Raw genomic sequence first — 12247 nt, forward strand, 5'->3', positions numbered from 1 at the left:
AGATCTCGGCGGCAGCGAAGAACGTGATCTCTCGTGCTCAATCTTGTGCGACTCACAACGGGGGCCACCTGACTTAAGTGGTGCTCTAGGCATGAAAATACAAAACTTCATTTCATTCTCTTTCGTTTCAGGCGTCATTTGCCTTAATCAGTGGCATAGCAAGGTCACACGACAAAAATAAAAAAGCTTCAAGACTTCTGGGACACCCTGTAGTTAGCTAAGAATTCTATTTCAATATATTCGTTATTTGCAATTTAAAGTTTTTCTCACAGAGAATTCAGAATATATGCTCTACACATAGTGAATAATTTACTACCAGCTTCTTACATTTCATCGTCTTTTACTCGCCATAAATGACTACGATTATTTCCTTTTGGTGCATGTTCTTTTTGTGTAATCGATGAGGCAAACTGCTTGTGACTGGGATGATTCGGCAGTTGATTCGGCAGCATTACTGGGAATAACGAATAACAGGACGGAAAAAGAGCATCATTGATAAAAGAACACAAGTACAAATATTCATCGAAATAAATTACCCGATCATGGATGAAGTAAACCCGATGATGTTTGTTTATTGAAGAAGGGTGTATTATTATTAATTTGTTATGGACATGCCTAAGAGCTGGACTTTTTGCACGCGTTCCCCGCCAGGGGGCGCCACTGAGGAAGCACCCTCTGACGTCACGATAAAACTGCGCGCACTGTGCGCACGGTTTTGTAAGCAAGTAATATAGTGGTGGTTTCATGGTGGAAATTGGAATAAGTATTTTGACGTTGTAAAATTTCAAGCCGTTTTTGTGAAATTAATTAGTAAATGCATTTAAAAAGTATTTATTTAAAGTGTGAAAGGAGAATAATTAGAAGAACATGAATATTTTTGTTCCAATAGCTTATTATGTGAGACATGATCGGTACTAACGGGTACTTCTAAGAAGTAGTGAAGAAGTACCAAACAGCCTGCTCGGCTACGATCGTCAGCTGTCCTTTGGAGCTGGACTTCAACGCTGTAAAAAAAAATATGTGCTGAATTAATTTTAAGTTTCACCAAAATATAAGCAATTTATCATTTCTTTTTCACTTTTGTAATCATTGTTGAGTGAAGAGACATGTTGCTAGTTCTGACAATATAAATTATAAAACGAAAGGGACCGTGTATATCACACCACGGTGAGATTTACACAATACCGGCCATTTGTGTAAATCACACCCACCCCGGTGTGATATACACAAAATCTACTACGTAGTGTAAATCACACCCGGGTGAGGAATACACAGAGAGGGCAGCTGTGTGTATATCTCACCACGATGTGACGTCATAGCAATGCTGAACGTCCATTGGTCAGAGCAGTGACTCTGCTCGCCCATTGGTCAGATCAGACTAAGCACTACGAATATTCCGGCGGGATTCCGGGCGTCCTCTCTCTCGGAGTCAGCTGACCGCCTGGCCTAGTGGTGAAGGTGCTTGCACAATGATACGAATGTCGCGGGTTCGAGTCCCGTCGGTGCGGGCGCTTTTTCCCGCATTTTCGCTTTTCCTTGGTAGCGGTGGGTTCGCTGCCGACCGACAAGTTTAAAAGCACCAATACAATATGGAAAGCGACGTCTGAATGCTCGTGGCGAAGCGGTGCAGTGCCGAAGGCAATGCCTTAGGAGAGATTACAGGCAATGGTAAGTCAAATATTTTTAGGTTAAGTGGCTGTGTATCTGGCTTCAGGCCGAAGGCCTGAAGCCTGATGCACAACCACTTAACCTAAAAAATATTTGACTTACCATTGCTTGCAATCTCTTCATGCGAGTACCTTCTTCCTCATCCACGGGTAGGCAAAAATCAGTAGGTCAGGTTAGGTTAGGTTAGGTTAGGTTAGGTTAGGTTAGGTTAGGTTAGGTCAGGTCAGGTCTAAGGTTTGGTTAAGTGTCTTGTTACCGTGCCTACTGTGTAAATCTCACCCAGGTGCTGCGTGGTTTGACACCCGGGTGTGATTTACACACTAGGAGCACATTGTGTATATCACACCCCGGTGTGATTTACGCATTGCCGGCCCACTGTGTAAATCACACTCCGCGTGGTGTGATATACACAGGAGTAGTGTATTGTGTAAATCACACCCGGGTGAGGTTTACACTACAGTGCGATGCATTATGTAAATCTCACCGTGGTGTGATATACACGCGTCCAAAACGAAATGCGACGGTAAGTATCTGCCACTAAATTATCACTAAAACCAAATACATGGAGAATCTTGCTACCATTGCTTATAAAACGTGCTTATCAATACACAAATGTTTTATTTCAGACAAGAAGGATTTATTTGCCTGACGTTTTGCGTCATGTGCTACTGCTTTGATTCCAAAGACGCTCTCCGGGTCGGGGTAATTTAGTTCTTCATCGATCGATAAGAGATTTTGATTCCATTGATATCCAAATTGATAAGCTCGGCACCATGGAGTAAGGGCGTCCCCACAGGGGTGACGCAGGAAATATGAATGGCGTTTACACCACAGTAGTTTCCCACAGCCGGCAATGGGAATCTCCTGTCGGTGTAAACGCCACTTTAGTCCCATCCAACTCAAACACTGGGGAATATCCCCGCACTTTTGAGGACGGAAATCTATGGACCTGTTCGAAAAATAGTGGATAAACTACGACGAGCTTTCAGTTTTATGGTTGGGTCTCCCTTCCGAGGCACATATTTACGGGGGATATTGGGTCATATTCCCCCGGCGTCCTGATGATCGGCGCCCAGCTCAACGTCGAAGGCGCCCTGATACGCGGCACTGCTATCTGTGAAGGTGCCCAGGTTGCTGCCGCTCGAATTTTGGTCGCCTACTTAAAAAAAAACTCCGTTGGTGCCATCTCAGTTTCCTCGAGGTCAGGCAACCTTCACACGCCGTTGGCTACCTTGGCTGGCCGGCGACTCGTTCCCCTCGTGGCGACGCTCTTGACATCCAGTCAAAAGTTGGAGTGGCTGGCGCCCCCAATTGGGGCCGGGGAAGGGGCAGTGGGCCTCCACGTTGCTCTCTTCCCGAGCCTATGGTGACTTGGCTCAACTCTCCTCAATAGAATCTGGATTCTGCACGCTGTTGTTGTTGTTTATTGGGGCTTTAGGGCGCGTCGAATTCTGCACGCTGTATTAACATGGGCGTAGACACCACTACGGACAATACGGACAGTGGGTGTGACAATCAGTAGTGCCATTCATATAGAGGGTGTCATATATGAGCGGAGAGGCAACAGTACAGCTGAGCGGAGATACAACATTAAAACAACAGTACAGCTGGCGTTGCATGGAGCTGCAGGCAACCGGACAGCGGAGGCTTGCGAAAAATAAACAGTTCGTCACTTCAACGTATAAACAATAGTAAAAGCAACATAAACACATATTCTCATGGTCGAACCCATGCAATAGCGGCTCACGGCGGGCACAGGCACGCAATGCGGTAGCGGTACCGGATCACACGTCATGGGCGTTGTCTCAGCATAGGTTGTTATGAGCGGAGAGGCAACAGTACAGCTGAGCGGAGAGACAACATTAAAACAACAGTACAGCTGGCGTTGCATGGAGCTGCAGGCAACCGGACAGCGGAGGCTTGCGAAAAATAAACGATTCGTCACTTCAACGTATAAACAATAGTAAAAGCAACATAAACACATATTCTCATGGTCGAACCCACGCACTAGCGGCTCACGGCGGGCACAGGCACGCAGTGCGGTAGCGGTACCGGATCACACGTCATGGGCGTTGTCTCAGCATAGGTTGTTCGCAATCTAGTTGAAGCCTAAGAAGACGGCCAGTGGGGTCTCACTGCTGCTGAGGCGACCTCGGAGACGATGCGTCGCCCCTCCTGTCGGCGACCTGCGGTGAGCAGGACTCCAGCTAGCTGTCTGGCACGTTGCCGACACTGCCAGACGCTGTCAGCAGGCCTCACTGCTGCAAGTGATGTGCAGATGGACGCCAGGTGACTTCGTCTGCAGGCGATTCCGGAGACCGCGGCCTCACCAGGCAGTACCACCTGCATCGCCATGTCGGTGTTTCTAGAAATGGAAAAATAACAGTATCGGTGAAGGACAAGCAATAGGTACAATGTATTCTGTTTTCCTCTCTTGCAGGTATACGTAATCTACAATTATCATTGTTCCTATTTCATTCAACTGAACCTGAAAATTCCATATTGGCACATTGTTTGACTAAATTTGTGTAGTTGGGAACAGGGGCGACGCCACGGTGCGACGACTGGAGGGGACATTGACCATTTTGGAGGGGACGAGGACCATTTCAAGTCGATTCTTTCCATGCAACGCCATAGGCGTAATGTTAAAATTTTAAAAAGTGGAGGGGACGAGATCCCCTCCGTCCCCCCCCCCCCCCTGTGGCGACGCCCTTGGTTGGGAAACAGATTGTTTGAAATACATGTTTGGCTGAACAGTGCGGAAAATATTTCATTGATCACTTTAGCTGCAACAAAAATACTGAGACAGAAAACATTTGCGCTTACCTGGCTCCTTAGTCAGTCCCGCACAACGGAAGTGGTACCATTTATCGCAGCCGTCACATCCGACCATCGGTGCTGCACTAATGCTGCTGCACTCCCCACATTCCCAGTACCTTAGGAGCGTCTTGGCTGTGAAAAGATTACATGAGTCATGGCGCATACATGAATAGTAAGATGTTTTATATGTTTAACATCGCATAGCAAAGACACAACAGCTGGGAGTCAAATGTAAGCCAAAAAAGTAAGCCCTGCCATGTTTTGCAGACTGGCTTTTAAGCAAGAAAAGCTTTGCTAAAAATGACGCTTGACAAAGCCTCATCCTACTGGGCTGTCTGACGTGTCTCCCTGTAAAAAGCATGTGGCCCTTATATTGTATATATGATGAATATGTTAATAATGCAGAGAAAACACAGCATAAATTATACCCAACGTTTCATCTTAATCGACTTTGTCAAGGGTGTTTGAACAGCTTGAGATGAGTGAAGTGTAAGGGTACCTAGGTACATCTGAAAATAAACTGAATCTGCGTTCAATAAACATTGATTTTGATAATACATTTCACAAATCAACTGCTAATAACAATCATACTAAAATAGCACGACAGATAACTAACAATCGCATGAAGAACTTCTTGATTCGCCTTGACATTGTCGTCCGAACGAATGTTGTGAAGTTACACATTTGTCTTTTCTGCGCAGCATTTGTGTTTGCCATTTACCGCACCAATGTTCGCCAGCGGTGGTGACTTTTCCTTACCTGCTCACGAAACGTCACACACGACATGACGTCACCCGAAGACGTCATCAAAAAGTCCAGCTCTTAGGCGTGTCCTTTGTTATTGTTCCTCTCCATCTTTCCCGTCATTTCAATATTCAGGTAACTATCCAAAGCAGAATACGCTGATAAAAAGGTATGTTTGATGGTCAAGCAAGGGGACTGTGTATCATAATCCATAGGTACAATGCAATTGTGTTAGTTTCTTGTAATTTGAATCTATTGAAAGTTTGTTTTCTGTTGAGATAGTTGTTATTTCCTTGTGCACCCCACTTCCATTCACTAAATAAATTAATCCACCCAACAAAATTACCAGTCCAGTTCATAGCAAGTTCAAAATAAGCTGCGATCAGACTCATTAATTTATTTCAAATTGAATAGGTAGTGCTCAATAATCCATAATAATCCATCTGAAAGGTGTGGGTTCCTTCATGCTTGCTACTCGCTACCTGCTCTTCACAGGCACATGGCATTGAAAGGTGCTGGTGTTATTTTGGTGCCTTCAAATTACATTGATGTGGTATACGCACCAGAAGCTGGAGATTAATTTTAATGGTTACCTATGCATTTCTCTGTTTCAGGAACAGGATGGATCTTCTGGGATCTATAATGAGTAAAATGGAGAAGCCTCCAACAACAACTACACAGGCACAGCGAGATGCAAAAAAGAAGCACCTGGAAGAGGCAAAGAAAATGAAGGAAAGAGAAAAGGACATGCTTTTGAAGTTTAGGCAGCAGGTATGTACTTAATTAAGATGCTTTCCACTTTGTTGAACTGGTGGTTTTACAGCAACGGCTGTTTAGTCACTGTATAGGTGGTGAGGACTGTGCAGGGTGCAGGCTCATATTCTCTTGCCAAGGACTGAACTGTCCATCAATATAGCTGTTTGAATTTCCAGCTATGTATTTTTCATTTTCAAGTTTGATGAGTGTCCTTTCCAGGCTGAAGAAGAGATACAGAAGTTTATGAAAGATAATGCTCTTCAAAAGAAACCACTGGCACCTATGAATGAAGTACAAAGAAGCATTGTGTAAGTGAAGCTACAGTTTATTGTTTGAAAGAAATGGTTATTTACTATGCACTTGTTATGTGGGTGGAACCTATGTGGACATCCAGCTTCAGATAAACATAACTTGTTATTCTCAAGCATTTCTGTATGGAATGGCTAAAACAGCACATTTTTTGAGTGTATTCTTGTCCTTGTAGGTATATGTACATATGCTTATTCTCATGTGTGTCTTCACCTGTGCCAAGATGCACAGATACACATTAACTTGTTGCCTTTAAAAAAGGGTTTGATGATTCTGAAGTTCGTGGGCTGTGCATGCCTACATCTTCTTCTCATCATTTTAGGTGGTTAATATTCATATTTAAGTAGGTGTTTTGGCCTTTATTTAGCCAACATCAAGCATGCATCCAATCTGGCACGCAAAGAAAAAGCATAGGTGCATATTTCAAATAAAAATTGTTTGGCTTGGCTGTTCACCATGCTTTCTTGTCGCGGCAGAGTTGCCCCTGTCCCATGCTTTTTTGTAACCTAAGTCAATTTACGTGTATGCACCTGTGCCGCAGTCATGACGTGGCTGAGGTGGCCGGAATCGTATGCCACGCCTTCGGAGAGGAGGGTGTCGACCGGCACATCATGCTGTTCAAGAAGGAGTACGAGCTGACGCAGGAAGAGCTAGCGGCGCTGCGCAGGGGCGAGGAATACGACCCCCTGCGTGCCAAGGAGCAGGCTTTCCAGGTCAGTGGAGCTGCTCGACTCCGGGCCCGACGCCCAGCGGTCTGTGATCACCCGTGCGTCCTTCAAAGGATGTAAAGAAAGAAAGGCGTGGAACAGAAACTAATCGTATTTGGTGCTTTGTATGTTGAATTTTTCCTAAAAAGTTGCCCCTTATGCCCATTTTGATGGCTAGGTATGGTTTATGGTATCGTTATTTATTTTATCACGATCAGGCTACGCAGCTCCCATCTTCCTCGTATGAGCACAGATTCATTCTACTTACTTTTCGATTTTGACATTTTACCTTATTCTCTGCGATGCCTTTTCTCTTGGCAGCGAGACCTGGCGGAGCGTCTAGCCGAGCAGGAGCAGCGTCAAAAGCGGCCGAAGAAGGGCTCCGAGCCGCCGGCCGCCTTCCTACAGAAGCGGCAGCACCTCTTCGCGGACGACGCGGCTAAGCGTGCCGATGTCAACTCCTCGTTTGGCGTCGGTAAGCCGCGTGCCGCCGGAGAATCATATCGCTCATAAAACGCGCCGTATTTATTGCACAGGACATAATAGGTACAATCGGTTACGAATCAAACGACTTCATGTCATTAAAGGTGTGGTATCTAGATATCTATATGCTTTATTATCCTGCTTCCCGTGTAGTTTTTGCTTTGTGCTGCGCAACTTACCTTCTGCTGAAACGCTGACCCCTTGTCTGACATTTCTTGACAGTGGCCAGCCACCTAAAGACGGACAAACGCTCTATCGAGGAGACCCTAGCCGATATCCGGGCCAAGAAACGGCGTCAGAAGGATGACGACGACGCCTGCGCCAGTGGCAGCTAGTATCCCGCCCGCCGGAGCTGTTTGTGAACCATCCACCGGTCCCGCTGCCGAGTGACGTCATCACCGGCGACTGGGTGACGTCATCACCGGCAGCTGGGTGTGTGTTACGGTGCTGGACGTTTGGTGTGTCCTGTCACCGAGCGGCCGGGCGCCTCAGATATATGGTGCTAGACAGCGGTGTTGAGGTGTCGGCTCGTGCCGAAGTGCGGGTTTTTGAAGGTACGCGCTGCGAGGCGACTCGCACTTGGTGTTTTGAGGACGAGGGAAGTGTGTGCCGCAATATCTCTCAGGCCCTCGCCGGTATTTGGTGGCCGGAGAGCAACCACGATTTCATCTGTGAATACGCGACATTGGCCGATTGCATGGGTATTGTTGGTCATCGAACATCGTAATAAATGCTCACCAATGATTCTTCTATTGACTGATTAGTGGTTGGCATAGGTGGGCATCGTTCCCCAAAATTGTAACTTCGTTACTCGTTCCTCCGTTCCTCAAAACGTGACTTCCGTTACTCGTTCCTCCGTTCCTCTGCATATAATGTAACGGAAGTTCTTTTAGTCCGTTACTCCGTTACAGCAAAATAAAAAACGTTAAAATGTTGGTATTTCACACATTTTTGAGACCATTCTAACACAAACTAAACCTACCGAGAAAGTGGAATGCCCACCAAATCTACCAAGACAGTGGGCACTGATTGGACACTAAACCTTGAAACGTCTGGTGGTACTGATGCGCATCACTTGTCCCCGGCCAGATGCCGGTTGCCCTTCACGAACACTAGACGTTCCAGGTTGGCATCTGAGAGCATAGGCGGCGGAACGGGGGGGGGGGGGGCACCGGCGCACCGTGTCCCCTTTGATTTTGGCATTTTAACATTAGCCCTATGTGCGTTGCATGGAAAGAATGGGACAAAAAGTCGGCAGTGCCCCCCCCCCTCCCTTAATTGAAGATGTTCCGCTGCCACTTTCTGAGAGGGGTAGCCCTTTTTGCACGTAGCACATCTTTTCCCTTTGAGAACATGCGCTCTACTGAGGCGCTTGAAGGGACGCCCGTGTTGAACTTTGCGAACACATACTGCAACGCCGGCTCATTGCGGAAGGCCAGTACACTGTACACTGAGGCCATCTTCCGTCTTCAAGTCAGGGCTGCTCAATAATCCACTATTCCGCTTCTGCATTAATGTCTGTGGGTTAGCTGAAAGATCAACCCGCTCGGGCAACGAAAAGTAACGGAGGAACGAAGGAACGGACTAAACTGTTAACTTGTAACGGAGGAACGAACAACCAATGTAACGGAAGTTACTTGGTCCGTTACCCTTTTTAAAATGTAACGAGTCCGTTCCTCCGTTCCTAAAAATTGTAACGGCGTTCCGGAACGGAGGAACGGAGGAACGGATCGTGCCCACCTGGTTGGAAATACAGCAATACAACTGGATGGAGACCACCAGAACAGCTGGAAACACTGGGTAGCAGCGGTAGATACAGCTGGATGCCGGGGGTATGGAGATTTGGGGCTTGGGCGACCGCCCAGACTGTCATGGCAGGTGTAGTGTAAGTCTCGCCGGGTATTACAGTCATTCATAAGCCATTCTGGGATGCAGGTGAAAATTCATGCGTATTCTGCTGTTGCAAGTGAGGATGAATCGATAACCTCAGGCCAAAACATATCATGCAATGTTTGGGAAACACAAAAAGTTTGGGAAACACAAAAAGAGAGTCATTTCTCATTTTGTCTGAAAGGAAATTTAAATGTAATACGCTTCAGTGATAATTTAGCTGCTGTGAGCCTATTCATCTAAGAAGGGAAAATGGTGCCTGTGTGACAAATCTGGAGCAAAATCGCGCGCAACTTTTCCATAGGGGTGTTCACGGGCACCGCACACTGCTGCGTGCGCTGTGTGCGGTACGTCCAGCAGGCGTGGGGGTAGGGGATGGGTAGGCGGCTCTGACGTCACGGCTGCGTGCGGTGGACGGTCCGCTGTGGCCAGTCCCGACCGGCCACAGCGGTCGCTGTGTGCGGTGACGCAAGGCTGACGTAGGGACGCAGTGGGCGGAGCTTGGAGGCTGTGTGCGGTCCGACCGCACACAGGGTCCGTGAACAGCCCTCATGACTTTTCCAAACTACTCACTCGCGCAAATACATGTCACTAATCTGGATTTGTTTATATATTTCGAGGTTTGCGATCACGTGCCAGGTCTTTTCATATTCTTATTTTTATACTTTTTGTTCGTAGTACCAAGCATTCCAATTGACATCCTACGTCAGTTTGCGTTTTGATAAAACGATATCAAGATCGAGACTGATGGATCATGGAGGTTCCAGAAACATTTGAGTTTCCTTTTCCTCCATACAAGGCTCAGGAGGATTTCATGAAGAATCTTTACAAGGCTCTTGAAGAAAAGAAATTAGGTATTTTTGAAAGCCCAACAGGCACTGTAAGTGATGTGCTCTTCAGGCTCCTTGCTTTTGTCGTATTTTCAAATATTTTTTTTCAGTTTATTTTGATTGTGTTTCATGTAACAAGGCCGTGGTTGTCTTGAAGTCATGGTCATAAAAGGTTTTTCCTGGTATACTGCTTAAGTGTTCAAGTCAGACAATAACTTCAATCTACACAATTATGAGCCATTGTCTGGCTCAACGTCAGTATTTTTACGAGTTTTGATGAAACATGATTGTATTTGTGGTATGTGGTACCTATAATGCATGTCCTACAATTGCTCAATTTGTTCAATGCAATTTGTTGATGCCAAAGTTATTGCAAAGATTGGTGAAAATATTACTCTGGCAAAATTGTCATGAGGACAGGCTAGCAGAAGAGCTTTGAAAGAACTGTCAATAATGTTTTTCTGAGGCTCTAGCTCTATAGGTTTCCTGGTTCATGAGCTCATTTGTTTTAAACTATCAAAATTGAAAAAAAAATTGTGTTAAGTTTACCTTTGGTGACCTCTGGTGACCTCAGCAATGACCTGCTAAAAATACTTGTATGGTCCTGAAAGACTTTATAGCAAGGTGTATGTTGCTTTCCCCACTCTTTCTAGCTTTCTTGTTTGTTTTTTTAGGTAACCTTGTATGACCAAATATGCCCGCCACCAGCTTGGCAAAGTCAGCTGAGACCTCCGCCCAAGTGCGGGATAATCACATCAGGAATCAGACTGCATCTGGCTCCATCAGTAACTCCACATAGCTGGTGTTTTACCGTGCTGGCTTATTATTCACCCCATCTCTACTTTCCCACTGCCAGGGGAAGTCTCTGGCGCTGATCTGTGGCGCCGTTCGCTGGCTGCGCGATCACGAGGCGCGGGAGCTGGCTGACGCCGAGGCGGCAGTGGCACAGCTACGCTCCTCCGGGGGCGGGGCGGCGGCGGCCGGAGCAAGCCCGGATGACTGGCTGGCGGAGCAGGCGGTGGATCGGGAGCGTCGGCAGCAGCTGCTGCGTGCCGAGCGCCAACTGGAGGCCCTGCAGCGCGCACGGGCCAGAGCTACGGTCAAACGTGGCCCCCGGCGGCCTGAGAAGGTGAGGGACTCTGTGCGTGTGGGATGAGGAGGGGGGGGGCTCTACTTGTACTTTGAAAGTCTGATGATTAGGGGTAAGTACTCTGGTGGATCTAGGGGTGGGCTCATTTTGGGTAAATGCCCCCACAGCACTCAAAATCGACAAAAACGCGTTTTTTTTCGAGAATAAGACTAAAACTGAAGCTTTTATGAGAAAAGTTTATGTTGAATTGCACAGCAGTGAATAAGGAATGGAAATTTGATGAGTTTTTTAATTTTGAGAAGCGTTTTTTGGTGCATGCTCTCCCGCAGCGTCCAAGGCCGCCTTTCTGGATCCGCCAGTGGTTAAGTATGATGCCTACTCTCTCGGTGTTTTCTAATCTCATCTTATACATCTCACCGCCGTGCCATCATGTTCATATGTCTCGCGCTGACATTTCCCGCGCTTCCTGCTGTTCCAGTCGGCCGAGCTGGCGCGACAGGAGGACGAGTTCCGGCAACTGTTCGGTGACGTCGTCGAAAACGATCCACCGGACTCCTCTGGCCAGGAGGAGGATCTGATCGCCGAGTTTCACAGCGATGAGGACAGCTCGTCAGATGAGGACCCTGAGGAGGAGGAGGAGTATCATGGCACGCAGGTTCGTCCATAGGACACTGAATGATCGTATCGTATAAATGTGACGCTCTCTTGCCGGTATTTGTGACTGCATCATAGGGTCCGTTTGTGATATCTAATTTTATCGACGTATGCCAAGCTTTATTTGCTTCGAATTACGGCAGCTTATTCGTCTTTGGAGCATATAAGTGATGTGCTGTCGCTATACCGCGCATGGTGGTCCGTACCAAGGTCCGTACCGTACTGTCGCCTGTCCAGCTATCAAGTGCTGGCTACTCGCAGCTAGCTAGTATGGACGTGCCACAATCCCTTCTTTC

The 12247-nt window shown here is 46.9% G+C and overlaps 2 protein-coding genes across 6 annotated transcripts in view; both read left to right on the plus strand.

Moving 5' to 3' along the window:
• Positions 1 to 577: 577 nt before the first annotated feature.
• On the plus strand, positions 578 to 8237 carry LOC122389893 (sperm-associated antigen 7 homolog). Of its 4 annotated transcripts, XM_043382362.1 has the most exons (7): positions 578 to 595; positions 5327 to 5401; positions 5847 to 6003; positions 6208 to 6296; positions 6839 to 7010; positions 7326 to 7479; positions 7710 to 8237. In XM_043382362.1, exons 3-7 carry the CDS (start codon positions 5854 to 5856, stop codon positions 7820 to 7822), a joined length of 678 nt encoding a protein of 225 aa, XP_043238297.1. In that variant the 5' UTR covers positions 578 to 595; positions 5327 to 5401; positions 5847 to 5853; the 3' UTR covers positions 7823 to 8237. The 4 variants fall into 4 exon arrangements, with proteins under 4 accessions (XP_043238297.1, XP_043238298.1, XP_043238299.1 ...); XM_043382363.1 differs by lacking the exon at positions 578 to 595 and having other exon boundaries at positions 5331 to 5367; XM_043382364.1 differs by lacking the exons at positions 578 to 595; positions 5327 to 5401 and adding an exon at positions 5555 to 5744.
• Positions 8238 to 9868: 1631 nt separating this feature from the next.
• LOC122389869 (ATP-dependent DNA helicase DDX11-like) overlaps positions 9869 to 12247 on the plus strand; it is a 28468-nt gene continuing 26089 nt past the window's right edge. For both annotated transcript variants that reach the window (XM_043382330.1, XM_043382329.1), the window contains exons 1-3: positions 9869 to 10257; positions 11064 to 11336; positions 11776 to 11952. In XM_043382330.1, the coding sequence (XP_043238265.1) occupies positions 10132 to 10257; positions 11064 to 11336; positions 11776 to 11952 (576 nt within the window). In that variant the 5' untranslated portion in view covers positions 9869 to 10131. The remainder of the gene's footprint in view (positions 10258 to 11063; positions 11337 to 11775; positions 11953 to 12247) is intronic.

The sequence above is a fragment of the Amphibalanus amphitrite genome, unplaced genomic scaffold (assembly GCF_019059575.1).
Source record: "Amphibalanus amphitrite isolate SeventyFive unplaced genomic scaffold, NRLGWU_Aamphi_draft 000375F_arrow, whole genome shotgun sequence".
Lineage (NCBI taxonomy): Eukaryota > Metazoa > Arthropoda > Thecostraca > Balanomorpha > Balanidae > Amphibalanus > Amphibalanus amphitrite.

Excerpts from the sequence above, each read along its gene's own strand:
- LOC122389893 (XM_043382362.1), top strand. The coding sequence starts at position 5,854 with ATGGATCTTCTGGGATCTATAATGAGTAAAATGGAGAAGCCTCCAACA. Across the intron at positions 6,004-6,207 it reads TTTTGAAGTTTAGGCAGCAG|GCTGAAGAAGAGATACAGAA; the intron begins GTATGTACTTAA and ends TGTCCTTTCCAG. Across the intron at positions 7,011-7,325 it reads CCAAGGAGCAGGCTTTCCAG|CGAGACCTGGCGGAGCGTCT; the intron begins GTCAGTGGAGCT and ends TTCTCTTGGCAG.